The 15,398-nt window shown below is 35.3% G+C and overlaps 1 protein-coding gene across 1 annotated transcript in view; it reads right to left on the minus strand.

Moving 5' to 3' along the window:
* Nucleotides 1-15,398, minus strand: part of clasp1a (cytoplasmic linker associated protein 1a) — an 84,461-nt gene that overhangs the window by 40,755 nt on the left and 28,308 nt on the right. Inside the window, exons 3-8 of the mRNA XM_089133119.1 lie at nucleotides 10,690-10,768; nucleotides 10,119-10,222; nucleotides 9,674-9,765; nucleotides 9,343-9,418; nucleotides 8,212-8,309; nucleotides 5,335-5,405 (exon numbers count right to left, since the gene is read on the minus strand). Of these exons, the coding sequence (XP_088989245.1) occupies nucleotides 5,335-5,405; nucleotides 8,212-8,309; nucleotides 9,343-9,418; nucleotides 9,674-9,765; nucleotides 10,119-10,222; nucleotides 10,690-10,768 (520 nt within the window). The remainder of the gene's footprint in view (nucleotides 1-5,334; nucleotides 5,406-8,211; nucleotides 8,310-9,342; nucleotides 9,419-9,673; nucleotides 9,766-10,118; nucleotides 10,223-10,689; nucleotides 10,769-15,398) is intronic.

The raw sequence follows: 15,398 nt of genomic DNA on the forward strand, positions 1-15,398 counted from the left end.
TCAGATGGAAAAGGAAAGGAGGAGATAATCTTTTCTGCATGACCTGCCAACTTTGAACAAAGAGCTTCCCCCGGCTCCTAAATCAATTGTCATTTGCTTACCACAAAAACATGGGGTGCTTATAGACCCATGAAAACGCCAGTGTTGTTTTTCACGGCCACTGAAGTGACAACAGTACCCACCACTGTGCAAAATGACAACTTAGTCAGTCTACTCTGCTTACTGGATAGAGACGATGACACAGCATAACATGTCAGAGTGACTTTGAGCAGGTCAGCACAAAAAGCTCATAACCCTAGCGACATGTTTACATAACAGTGCTGTAGGACATGAACACACACGCAACGCCCTGATCCATTAATCTCACTCTCAAACTCTGCTTCTGGGCCCGATATTAACTGTATAAAGTATTTAAAGAAGATATACTGGTATACCTTTCTCATCACTTCCTGCAATGTGTCCTGGAGTATAACACAGGGCATCCTAGACATCACTACCACAATGTGCATTCTCATAACCTGTTCTCACAGGTCCCGACAGCACTATGTTGTGCATTGCTAACTGCTAAGGTGACAACAAAAGGTCGGAGCAGGGCACTTTGTTGAAGGTGAACAAATGACGTATTGTGTTCTGAACAAAACACAAGTCCTCAATCTGTTGCATCACAGTGTATTCAGAAGGAAACATGCTGTCAGTTGGTATTAAAATAAGATATCAGTGGATTCTGCTTTAAAACAATCTGATGATTAAACTTCCTGATCTTTTATTGTGCAGGAATCCTCAGTAAATATTATTGCAAAGACAAAAAATAAGCATTGGCTTTATTTTTTGGCTAGTATCATAATGTTAACCACAACCAAACAGCTATTTGGGCATTATTTTAGTCTAAAGTAAAAATGCAACACACTGCTGTGGGATGTAAAAAAGTAAAAAAAGAGATTTTCATATAACAGAGATGCATAGAACAATATTAAAAAAGCAGAAATTTACTAGAGAGAGAAAAAAAGAGCAAATCCACATCAGTAATGCAGCTATATTTACTGTAGCGAAAACACTGCAACAAAAACCAAAAGAGACGAGTTGGAACAGACTGCATAAACCACATAAAATTAAACCAATTTAAAAGAGAGATGTCTTCTTTAGTGTTCGAAGTCTAGTTTATGCATATCTGAACCCATGAAAATCTAAGAGATGTTTTATTCTTTCAAAATGACAACATCTATCTACAGTATGTATGGATACACTGCCTTTCCATTTATGAACAGAAACGGGCGCAAAACAATATTCAGAACTCAGAAATATGAATATCCCAGAAGCGTAATCATCTGTAAACACGAAAACACAGATAAACATGCCACCCTCTTGGCAGAACAGCAGCTGGAGGTTTAAGGCTGTTTTTTTTTTTTTTAATTTGTCCGCCATTTCCATTCCAATCCTTACCTTCTCCGGTTGTCATAGAGCAAGCGTCTCTTCAATTCACACAGACACTGCAAACACAACAAAGCTCTCGCAGTCGCTCTCTGGTCTCCGCCTCTCCCTCTCTTCCCTTCCTGCCGCTGTGGTCTTATGACTTCACCATAGACAAAAGCCACCAACTCTTTTAAATAAAAGGACCTGGAAAACATTTCCCCTGTAAAGACTGAATGTCATATACATACGGTGGATCTGTTTGCTTGTCCTTTACAGCTGCTCAATCTTTGAGTTTATGTTCGCTCTTCCTTACTCCAACTAAACTCTCGGGACAGGAAAGTCACTCCGGATTCTCTGGCCCTCACACAACAGATTTACTCAAAATATTAGCAGTGCATTTGAAAGACATTTCCTATTATATAATGCTAGAAATATTTCTGCACTTTCTTGAAATAGTTTTTAAGTGCTGCATCTACAAGAAAATATAATAAATAAAAAGGACATTTTTGTTGATAATTTTCATTTTCAAATATAAATAAAATTATTAAATAAATGTCCCTAAATTCAAGTCAATACCAATGCCCCAATGACTATAAATTAAGAATTGATTGAAATGGATAGTTTTAAGTGATGATGAACTGAATATGAACTCATGTAGATCATTCAAACTTACCAACTCTAATGGTATTTGCGTTAACCATTTAATAAGTTTAAATTACAGTTGCTGTAATATACTAGGTCAAAGCTAAAGTCAGGAGACTAACCTGAAGATAGGCGTTTAGTAAACTTATAGTTGCCATTTAAAAAAGATAAAAAAAAAACATGAAATCAATTTTGTGTGAATAGCCCAATACATTTTAAATGACAAAACCAATGCGAAGCAGTAAAAATGAAAAACATGCTCCAAAATACCTCCAATAAACCTTTTGGTAACCAGACAAAAACGTGCACTCCTTTTATTAAGGCTTCTCTTCACAGCGCATCTAGATCAGTGCTTTCCAAAAGAACACTTGTATAATGAGTCATTATTTTTAAAACACTCACAGTATAAACAAGGTTCATGAAAAATGGCTTTATATGGAGCCGTGTGAACCAATCACATCAAAGCTTTTCAATTTCAAAATTAGTGTGACATTATTCCATTAAATAAAACAGATTTAAAACGAATCCCTGCCTTTGAATCTGAATGACTAACACAAAGCGATTTCTTAAATAAAAATGCAGCATAGATCAAGAAGAGTATTGCTCTTTATCTTTTTTTTAGGATTAATTCTAAAGCTGACACTTATCCAAAAAAATATGATTGATTCATGTTTCCTCTCAATACATTACCTTTACCTGGTTTCACTGGCAGTTCAATAATACTAACAAAGAAAACCAAGAATCGAAGAGACGATCACCCTAGTAAGCAGAGCAGACGTTTCAATTTCGGTGAAACCACAAAAAAATCCTTATAATACAGATGCTGTTTTCAACCACTTACTGAAATGAAAAACCAGTACAAATCCTGTAATATAAGTGTGCAATTGGCTGCAGGGGAGGAAAAAGGAAAATTTGCATATTTAAAGCTAGTGATGTGAGAAAGCAAATGTTCAAGCAGCCGACAAAAACATAAAAGAATCAGAAACGCATCCGTTTTATCATCACTGCAATACACATTTCGTTATTTTGATTAGACAATCATTCTAAAATATTCCCAAAAAAATCCTAAAATAGAAGCAAATAAAGTGAGAGACTATACTTCAATATACATCAGTGCTCTGGGCTTTGCATAGATGTTTAAAGATGGCCATCTTTAAGCATGACTGTTTGGATTTATATGGAACGGTAACACTTTACAATAAGATTTCATTTGTAACATTAACTAAGGTTAATAACTGCGGTAGAAGTATTGTTTTGCAGCCGCATTGAAGCATTGTGTGTTAATTTCAACATTTACCAATACACTTTACTGTTACTTTTTGTTTCACTTTGAATGCATGTCTTTTATTTACTTAAATATTTGAATATGAATATATAAATTATAGACTTCATTTAGCACATTTTCATGGTTTTGTAATAAAGTTCAGTTTGACTTAGTGTTGTTTGTTTTTTATCCATTTTAAAAATGATCGGTTGATAAATCCGTTATAATCGGCAAGTCGGTCCAAACTAGTTTATCGGTAAACTCCACTATCGGTTGACCTCTTTTAAAGAGTACTTATATTATTCCGAAAAAATAGTTCAATTTATTTCATATAGCTTGTGTGGATATTACATTGACCAAACTGTATTAATTTTCTGTTGTGAAGCTTTGAAAATATTTCGGCGGGTTTCAAGTCCAAAATTAATCTTTGATAATTTAATGTAACAATATCAGCCATTCTGCAGTATCGGTACTTGCAGATAGCCGGTTGCTTTAAAACACTCCCTTGAGTTTTTGTGTAAGCGCTCTGTAAACTATTATACATCCATTTTCCATCAAAGGTTCCATCAATACATTTCTATTGGAGACAGCGTTAAGCAAAGTAGCTAATTGCAGACCTAACTGTTGAGCGTGTGAATGCAATGGCCAATCAGACGTGCTAAAGTCAGAATACTGTGTGTTTGATGACCGTGCCCATCCACCACCAACAAAGAAGACATTTCTGACCCCTCAGAATATACAGCAGGGTTTCTAGGGTTCATGAGTGGATTAAAAGCTAAAAATAATTAAGTCATACATTTGATTTTTTTTTTAATTGGCTCCCCTGTGTGTTCTTGTTTTCACACAGACTTACGACCTTGAGGCACTGAAGAAATGAACCAATGAAGATTTTTATGTCAAGGAAGGCGGAGGCTCAGAGTACACCTACCTATTAAGTAATTGCCACGGACCAATAGTAGTTCGAAAGCGTTAACCTGTCAGAGCGAACTTTTTCATAAATGGCAAGCTGTTTCAAACTCCCGAAACAAACACAAAACGAACTTCGTTTTGGCCTGATTTTGTTAGAAATGACATCAAGCTAAATCGAAGAATGAACTGGTATTAAGTATATTGGAGGTTTACAAATTAGTCACTTATGAGGTTCCACTTCAGTTAGATGGATGTAGGGAGTAGAACGAGGTTTTGGAAAACAGCCAAGGTAAACATCCCCGCTATGTATGGCAAGCCGTTTTAGCTTTTATTCATTTCCAGTATATGAATTCTTGATATCAACAATTGAAATCTTGATATCAAAAAATGTAATTGTTGATATCAGCAATTCAATTCTTGATATCAACAATTTAATTGCTGATATCTATAATTGTATTTTCACTAGTGAAATTTCACCATTAGCTGCCATTCAAAATAAATTGTTATCAAGAATTTATTTTTTACTAGTAGAAATATAATTTTTGATATCAATAATTACATTGTATTCCTGATATCTATAATTAAATTGTCACTAGTTGAAATGTCTATTCTTGACATCAACAATTCAATTGGTACTAGTAAAAATTATAATTTTTGATATCTGAAAATGTATTTCTGATATTAATATTATTTCAGATATCTAAAATGGCTTTCTTACTAGTGACAATCACATTCATGATATCAGAAATTAAAATTGTCAATAGTAAAAATTGAATTATTGATATCAAAAATGAACATTGTTACTAGTAGCAATTAAATTGTGGATATCAAGAATAGACATTTCAACTAGAAACAATTGAATTCTTGAAATCAAAAATAAAGGTTTTTACTTTCTGATATGTGAAATTGGAATTTCAACTGGTCAATTCTTGATATCAACAATTGGTTTTGAAAGGCAGCCTATGGTGACATTTCACTAGTGAAAATACAATTGTTGATATCAAGAATTCCTATCCTGGAAATGAATAAAAATTAAAACGGCTTGCCATACGCTATTATATTTCAAAGGACTTTTGAATTCCAGGAATTTCTAAATATAAAGCTCCTACCTGAACCTGATGAGGGGATCATGTTCCCGGATCTTTGGACTTCATCAAATCTGCTGAAAATTACATTCAACCTGTAAAAAAAAGAATGGATCCAAAGTTAAACATTGCTCAGTTACAGAAAAACAACAACTAGACCTTCAGATCAGTAACTCCTAGAAATGCAAGCGTTTCGAACACAACACAATCCTCAGAAACAGGTGTTGCAAATCTAACAGGAAACACTCTCAGCAAGCAGGGTAAACGTCTCTGAAATGGAAATACCTTTCATTTGGTCACTCCCTTTGTCCTAAAGTACCCCCTGACTACACTACACTACTACTTAAACTGTTAGCTAGACCTAATGACATGATGACCTAACACATAAAATATGAACACAACAGACTGGTTGCTATCTGGTTGCTTAACATGTCGGATCAGACGGCTCAAATGGGTGTTTCAAGGCCAGAACCAGGGACAATGAGGACCAGACTTTTTGCCGTTAGCCATAAGTCTGGCTGAGCGAGACTAGATGTGATGTAACAATTGATGTGACACACTTCAGCAAGGATGGTCTTGTGATTCGGTCAGGCTTTGCAAACTATATTTGACCCCACAGCAAACCTGCAAGTCCAGAAGTAAGTGTAATCCATGTGATAAGAGGTTAGCCAATCATAACAGAGCTCAATTATACATTTTAAAGGAATAATAGCAAAAACTAATTTTATGTTTATGTTAAAAACTACAAGTCATTAAATTCTAACTCGGACAAGTACCGATAAGTAAAGCCTTGCAACATTAATGTTTAAGCTTTTGTTCCCAACAATCATGCTGTTAGGATTTAATTTTAAGATGAAGCATTCCAGCTGACAACGACTGACAGAAATTCACACATTTAATCCTACAAGTCCATCATTTCTCCTTTACCAAGTGTTCCAAAACAGAGTTTTAAATTGCAAATGAGATGGGATGCCCTCTATGCAATTTGAGAGAAGTGGAAACATTGCTTGCAAAACCCTATAGTGCTCAAAAGAGATTTCTTCCTATATTAACTGCATCCAAGCAAACTGACTGTGTGCCTCTAAATTAAGCTGAGAAGATTTGAATTTCACAGAGACATCCATGGCAGTCTATAAGAAAACCTCAGGCTGTCAGTGTGCCTAAGACTCAAAATGTCTGCTTGATTTATGCTAAATGTGGGTTTTAGCGAGAAAGCAAAGAGGGTTCTTTCATAGATCCCTCCAAGGGCCATTTTAATTGTGTGGTTATCATTTATAGCAACAGGATTTGGTATAGACCCAAAGAATTTAGCCACAGATGCGCACAAAGCCAGCTGAGAGGGCAGCATGGAATGATATTAATCTAATAAATCAAATCTAACGAGAACAGCTCTCTGAAATGGAAGAGAATTAGCATTAGCTTAAAATATTGTAGTTTCACCCAAATTATTGTGTTAAAGGAGTAGTTCACTTTTAAAAAGACCGCTGCTAATTTACTCACCCGCATGTCATCCAAGATGTCTGTGTCATTTTTTCTTCAGTCGAAAAGAAATGAAGGTTTTTGATGAAAACATTCCAGGATTTTTCTCCATATAATGGACATCAATGGGAACCAAATGGTTCAAGGTCCAAAAGACAGTTTCAGTGCAAACTGCAAACTGTTCAAAGGGCTTTAAACGACACCAGACGATGAATAAGGGTCTTATCAAGCGAAATGATCGCTCATTTAAAAAATAAATAACAAAGTTTAAGTTTTTTAGAAGCTCGCCTTGCTCTGTTCTGTGATGCGCGCTCGTGACTCTCCTGTTCGAACTCGAATCATCAAAATGAACAAATCTTTTCCCGAGTCAACTCATTCATTTCATTCGTTAATTGAACCAAATGACACGAAAAAAGATTTGTTCGTTTTGATGAAAAGAGTTCGAATAGGAGAGTCATTGGGACCTTGAACCATTTGGTTCCCATTGAAGTCCATTATATGGACAAAAATCCTGGAATGTTTTCATCAAAAACCTTAATTTCTTTTCGACTAAAGAAAGAAAGACATGGACATCTTGGATGACATGGGGGTGAGTAAATTATCAGCAAAGTTTTTTTTTAAAGTGAACTACTCCTTTTATGAGATTTGGTGAATTAAAAGATATTGTAGTTGCAGTACACATAGTTCAGCCAGGATGCTCACAAACTAGTCGCCGGTTTGACTTTGTGTCCGAAGTCACAGCAAACTGTTTTCCCCAGGCATATTCCAAATGAGCCTGTCTTTAAAGTCCTCAAACTATAAGATCACAGAAACAGATGCCTGCACGTTCCCTGGAGACATGGACAGATTTTAAGGGGGAGGAACACCTAACAGATGTTACAACCAAATTCAGACCACAAGCACATGCTGGCATGCCTTCCTCTGTGCACTCAACTTCAGTCCGTTCTTTCTGTGGAGTATTACGGGTTATAGGGTATGCTTTCGCTTGCAGACTTAATGCTAGCTGTAAGGAACTATAAGCTGAATGACATTGTGCGCTGTGATGAGCACATAATGTTAGTCGCTAAGAGCATATTAGTATCAAGTTAATATCAAGACGGAAGGGCCTGATTCTGGGTCTGGAGGGAAATTAACACCTAATGACCTGTATGAAGAGCCACTTTAATCATTTCAGTACTAAAAGAGACATAAATGTTTTCACTCTGTTTAGACACATCTGTCTAGATTAATCACTGCCTGATAGAAGTAAATAAACAGATAGTACAGATAGTCTAGTACAGTACAGATAAGTCTAGAATTAGACCGAAATGACCATCTGAATTAGAAGAGAGTGGAGGTGTCCTGAATACTCTAATAGTGTAGATGTAAAGCTGATCCATTGTCGGTGAATTGGTACCAAAAAAGTAAAAAAGAAGAGCTTACCTTGATTGCGGCAGTCCTTTTTTGCTAAGGTCAATCCTAACCTTCTCTCCAACATGTCTGTATATTTCCACAAGGCAGCTCATGGCTGCATCCCGAACCTGGGGAAATAATTAGACAACTTCACAATCTCACTCTTTTTAAAACGAGTCTCTAAACTGTGCAATTAAACTATTTTAACAAGGACACTTTTAACAATGGAAGCTTGTATATGGAAATAAAATAATTGATTGACTTTTAAACCTACCCTGTGTAATGTCTGTTTAATTGCTTTGTCTGCCACAATGATGTAATGTCTTTAAAATTTCTTCATTTATTTAAATATATACAGTGTGTGTGTGTGTGTGTATACACTGTAAAAAAATATTGATGGTTTAACTTAAAAAAGTAAGTAACCTGGTTGCCTTAAAAAATTTTAAGTTCATTGAACTGGAAAAAGTGAGTTAATACAATGAAGGAGATTAATTTAACCATCAGAAACTCAAAATTGTATGTTATCTGAACTAAATAAATTATTTAAGTTGATTTGACAAAAGAAAAGATGTTGTGATGACTACACTGTAAAAAAATATTGTTGGTTTAACTTAAAAAAGTAAGTAACCTGGGTTGCCTTAAAATTTTAAGTTGATTGAACTGGAAAAAGTGAGTTAATACAATGAAGGAGATTAATTTAACCATCAGAAACTCAAAATAATAAGTTATCTCAACTAAATAAATTATTATAAAGTTGATTGACAAAAGAAAATATGTTGTGATAACAAATCCTGAAAATATTTTTTACAGTGATATGTGTATATATACATATACGCGTGTGTGTGTGTGTGTGTGTGTGTGTGTGTGTGTGTGTTATAAAATGTCAAAAAAAGGGGAAATTGTCCTACTAAACCAACTCCTGTGATGAGGGTGTTACTCTCCATTCTGCTGTTTGAAATGCTTTTCACTGTGTCTGTTAACAACACTCTTAAATACTGTATCTATCAAATATATTTTTTTGATAAATAGCAACTGCATATTAGAAACCACCACCAGAGGTCACTATAGCTTTGTGTAATGTTGTTACCATCATATTGAACATTTTGTTCTGTAAAAAAGCCATGTCATGGCGATGTATTTGATTACAACAAATGTGCATACCTGACTTGTAGGATCTCCGAGTAGATTACATATATGTGGTACAATTTTGCTCAGAGTCAAGCCTTGGGCACCGTATCTGAAAAACAGAAGCGATGGTGACAGGGAGGGCAGCATCAGTGCATCATGGGGGTTACAGTATCTTTGCCAAGTCCAGCTAATGGCTAATCCTAGAAGAATGTGTTGCTACAATATTAATTTTAACAACTTGATATCTCTATTCAGCAGACAAAAATCAACAACAAGTGCAAAGTGCAAACCTAAATGTTAATGTGAGCTGCATTTAAAATGAATGAAATTACAACATCCAGACTGAGAAAGCAATGCAACTTACGTGCTCAGAGTTGAAATGAGACAAAGGCAGACTCCCTCTCTGGTCCGGTTATTTTTGTGTTTGAAACCCCCCAACATTCTGTCCCATATGTACTGTAAAGACAATCTGAATTTAATACTTTCAATGTAATACAATTAAATGGCATCTAATCTTATTAAGAGACCTCCCATAAGCCTTTTCATAAAGCGTTCAATTCATTAACTAAATTAAATTAAAACACCACAAAGGTGTCTCGCAAGAGTACTTCAAAATGGAGGTTGTTCAGTCTTTACATTACAAACACTGTTCAGGCCAACACAAAGACCTAATACACAGATGTATGTTTGCAGACATAATGCACTTTATTCAGGAAAGCACAACAGGACTGCAGTGTCAGCTTGAAAATGGCGAACATCCTGGAATTTATTTTTAAGGCTAAATAGAGACAAACACCACCGCAGACTACCTGAGGTGAAGCTGATTGCTCCATGATCTTCAGCAACAGGATTTGATCTTGGTCTCTGACTTGATCTTTGGCATCGCCTAACCGATCTATCAAGCTGGGTAAAACTGGACATGGAGAGAACAAAAATTAAAGATAATAGGGATGTGAAAATATATTTTCATTCTTGATTGAGCAATTTAGCTTCAAATAATTAGAGACTGGAGAAGATTCAGATTATGTGATAATGGGAAGTTGGATGTCTGAAAGTGATTGTTTTGGAATTCATTGATGAATGCAGTGAATTTGTTACAAAAGTAATGTTTGAACACTGCAGTAGCGATGCTTTACAGCGGATGAGTGTTAAGAAGCAACTTCTAAAACCGTTTCAGTGAATGCTGACAGTTTCAGCACTTTGTCAGCACACGGAAATCTTCAGCAGGAAGTTGCATCTCTTCATTTGTCCCCTTTAAAAGCAGCACTGCTTAAAAAAAGTTCCTTTACTACATTCTTCTATATAAACTAACATGAAGACCTTGTTTCTCATGGTAATACAATCAGAATTTTTATACACATTGGATTTTAGCAATCCTACCTGTGCCAACTTGGTGCCGAAATCGGTCTTGTAATCTTGTCACTAAGGCAGATAGGAGGTCAATTCCCAACAAAGCCAACTGAAGATGGAAAAAAAAAAATATAAATTAGATCAAACAGAGCAAAATACATTTAAATCTGAATATTATTATAATACACAAAAGTCTTTAATAAGCTCAATTAACACACTGTTACAATGTCATTGTCAATTCAAAGCATCACAAAGAAAAGAAAAAGGAAACAAGAATTCAATAAAATGAATGACCCCACCTCCCAACAGTCCGAATGAGCCAACCAAAGGATTATGGGTAACAAACTAAACAGAGTCTGAATGCGCAATGCAGCAAACTGTGTTATATAAAATAAATATGTCCTAAATTTCAGATTAATCCAAAATAGCATACTCCCATCTACTCTAAAATTTGCATGTAAATATGATACTCTAAACTGAATTCAGAAACATATACTAGTTTACCTGTATTTTACAATACATTTCTATGGCACAAGTAGTAGTAAGAGTATGTGTGTCTGAATGAGTAGTGCAAAGGATTCTTATAGAAAAGGATAGGTAAATCCCTAATATAACATCTCATTTATGTTACTCCTTTCTCAACCTTTTATGACAATACCATCGGCGTTCCTTTCTAATAAAGCTCTATAAATCATGTTTCCTAGTTGCTTTTTATATTTTTATTCACAGGGAAGATTGTCACAAAACAACTGGAATGCATAGGTCACACCCAAAACCTCAACTTTCCTTGTCATGGGGTTGAGACATGAGAACTATTCAATAAGCGTATAGACAGAACAGGCCAGCTAACGCCATATCAACACAATCGCAATTTTCTGACTTCTTAAAGCCAGATAATATTGCAATTTTTGGCATGCCTCTACTATGTCAAATGAAAATGTAAAACCTAAATCCAAACACAAGACAAGTTTCAGTTTAGTGTGGGACAACTTGTAATGTCTTACCAATGGAAAATCCAGGGAGTGTATGGGAAACCAGTTTGAAAACAGTCATTAGTTTAGCAATTTACTTTGTGTAATTTCACTTTTAAAGTTGATCTCCTGTCATTTGTTTAGTCTTGCCCTCTCGATTTATGTATTTAAGCAGCTAGGCTTGTCTAGATCTTCTATATCTAACAAAGTCTTAATCCTTTGTTCTCACCTATACAGAAAATGACTGTAATTATCCTAATGACACCATTGAAATAAAGGACTGAAACACAGACAAATCACATCAGCTGAGGTGCAGTATGAAATGCCTTAGAGGAGGTGTAAAAAAAAGGCAAGTCGTATCATGAGGCGCAGGGTAGCTCACAGCTAAATTCTTTGTTGTCCTTTTTGCATCCAAACATTCCCACAGATATAAACAGATTTAGCCGCTTCCAACTTTGATAAATATCATTAAAAATTTGGGGTCAGTATGTAAGCCTTCTTTAAAGTAGGAGGAGGAGGAGAAGCCGGCATTAATACTTTTATTCGGCAAGGATGCATTAAATCGATCAAAAGATTTCTATTTCAAATAAATACTTTCTATTCATTAAAGAACCCTGAAAAAAACTGTTTTTAACATTTGATGAAATGTTTCTCAAGAACCAAATCATCATATTACAATGATTTCTGAAGGATCACGAGACAAATGAAATAATGGCCGCTAAAAATTAAGTTGTCATTATTGAAATGAACTAGATTTTAATACATGTATATAAATATATACATTTTAGGGCTGTCAGTTAAACGTGTTATTAACGGCGTTAACGCAAACCCATTTCAAAGGCGTAAAAAAAATTTTGCGCGCGATTAACGGCCTTTTTGTCATACTATTGCAACAGGACGTGGCATGCGCGCCGCTACGCTCTGAAACCCATTCATTTCAATGGCTTGTGACGCACGAGGACCTTTTGTTGCTTCGACCAAAGCACAAGCGGATCTAGCTAGACCGGAAACAAAACAACAGGCACGACGCCACACACTTTCATTAGGTGTGCGAGCCGGCCAAATAGTTGGTTAAAGTTACGTTTTGAGTGGATGTCGAGCGCGAGACACCGAAATGGATGCCAGTAAGATTCTGAATGGAAAGTTTACTTTTAAAAAGTTGCCAAATTGTCCCATTGACAAGACCAAAGTGATCTGTGTGTTTTGGTGTTGTGAACTGAGTGATCATCATCGCAGCACGTCCAGTCTGAAATACCGCTTGATGATGGCCAAGCACACACACACACACAGACACAGCTTATGCGAATTCTCCGCCCCCTCGTCAATATCAGGACCTCGTCAGTATTTCTTTCACCCTTTTATTGATGGACAGTGTTACATTGAGAGATTATTTGTCTAAGTGAGAACGTAAGTGTGAAATTGAACACAGTATATGCCAATGTTGTTTTCAATAAAAAAAACATTTGCACAAAGCAAGCCGATCCACTTTTCCATGTTGATAAGAGCATTAAAATGAGAAAAAATATAATGGGACAACAAGAAAATCAAGCGACATTTAGAATAGATAAAAATGTGCGATTAATCGCGAGTGACAATGCGATTAATCACGATTAAATAGTTTAATCATTTGACAGCACTAATACATTTACATATGGATATATATGTATACACATGCTTTAAAGTTTTAGAATGCAAAATGAAACGGTAATCTTCACTTGCGATAAGATAAAGCACATTAACAAAACAACATCAGCAGACCTGAATGCAAGCCAAGGCTTAGACGGGAGCTTGGCTTCTTTCTGCCTGATGAAAAGATTCCAAGACGTTATGAAGATCTGACCACACCCACTATTTAACCGAGCACCTCTCACTCCCCACAGAGAGACAGATGGATCGTAAGCCCGCCTGCTCCCAATGTGCAACATAAACCATCCTCTCACCAGCGACCTGCTTCAGACCGCCGGCTGCCAAAGTTAAACATACCCTATCCCGCTATTTATATTCTCCTTTCCACCACAGTCAAAGAAAGGAGCCAAGGACTATTGTTTTCCTTGCTGAGCTTTTGTTTCATCTCTCTGTGCCTTATTTTGCTCCATTCCTTCCTCTTGTTTCCTTCTTAACTGCTAATAGGAAATGCACAGAAGAGTGATCGATCATTCCACTTTCTGCTCTAGGCTCAAATCAATACCAAAATAAAATCTTACGTAAGTCTACAGAGGCTCCGTCACACCTGGTGAGGCAAACAGTGGATACAGCAAGGTTGCATCTGCCAGAACACACTAACAAGACGGTTTTTCTTTTATTTAATATCATGTGCACATTCCCCCGGTTTTGCCATCTACAACAATTTGCATTGCCTTGCTGATCAGCACAACTCCACCTGTACATCCCTCACTATGACCGGGGTGCTCAACGGCCCATTTTTAAAGGGCTGATCACATAATGTAATACCTTCATCACATAATTATGTTATACACTTTAAAATCTTACTGAGTGATGGCAAAATACATTTTAATTTTGATATTACTAGTGACTTTTCTTGCATAATGCACCTTAAAAGCCCTGTTTTGAACTCGTTCTGCATTAACATCTAACTTATTATAGTTTCTGATGGAAACAAATGTTCTGAATTGAGTTCACCATTGCACATGGTTCGTTATAGCCTACATTTTTATGGTAATATTTTAAAAGCAAATGACAAACTGCATTTTTGATACACTGTTCAAAGGTTTGAAGTCAGGAATATTTTACAGACTTAAAGGGATAGTTCACCCTAAAATAAAAATTAAGTAAAAATATGAAAATGCAATATAATGCATATATTTAGCAAAATGCTCTTCTCTACAGTTCAAGTTCAATAAGTTTTGGCTGGCTTTTTCTGAGGTAAATGTTGACATTGCTTAATCCGTGTTTCAATTCCATAAAGACGTCAATTCTTAAACAATTTCATGTGACATAATATGGATTTTGGTAATTTGTACTGCATTTCAACATATATTATGATGTTCATTTATGTTTATTTCATGCTCTAAGCAGCAACTATTATTATGTTTATTTCATGCTGTAACTAGTATTTGTGTTAAATAATACATTCAATTTCATTTTTTTTTTTTTTTTTTTTTTTTTACCAAACCCTATCGTATACCCCCAGAACAATTGTAATATATGATACGTGTTGCATCGGACCAATCCGTGATACTTTAGCGTCTTTTGTAAAAAGCTTGATGCTAGTTGCTATTCACTAATATTATATGGACGAACCCGAGCAGGACAATTTTATTTTATTTTATTCTTTTGTGTTCTGAAAGACAACGAAGGGCATTCGGCATTGCAACAACGCTAGGGTGAGTAAATGATAGGGCTGTCAAGCGATTAATCGCGATTAATCGCATCCAAAATAAAAGTTTGTGTTTACATAATATATGTGGGTGCACTGTATATATGTATATATTTGTATATATATATATATATATATACACACACACACATGCATGTATATTGAAGAAAAAAAACATTATTTATAAAATATTTATATTTATAACATAAATTATATATAAATATATATACATGAAAATATTTCTTAAATGTATAGAAGCATGTGTGTGTGTATACATATATACTGTATATAATATATACTGTATATATATATATATATATATATATAATAATTATACACAGTGCACCCAAATCGCGATTAATCGTTTGACATTCCTAGTAAATGATGACTTAATTTTCATTTTAGAGTGAAGTAAGCCTTGAACCTGTATC

Source organism: Pimephales promelas, chromosome 7 (genome assembly GCF_988280905.1).
Source record: "Pimephales promelas chromosome 7, fPimPro1.hap1.1, whole genome shotgun sequence".
Lineage (NCBI taxonomy): Eukaryota > Metazoa > Chordata > Actinopteri > Cypriniformes > Leuciscidae > Pimephales > Pimephales promelas.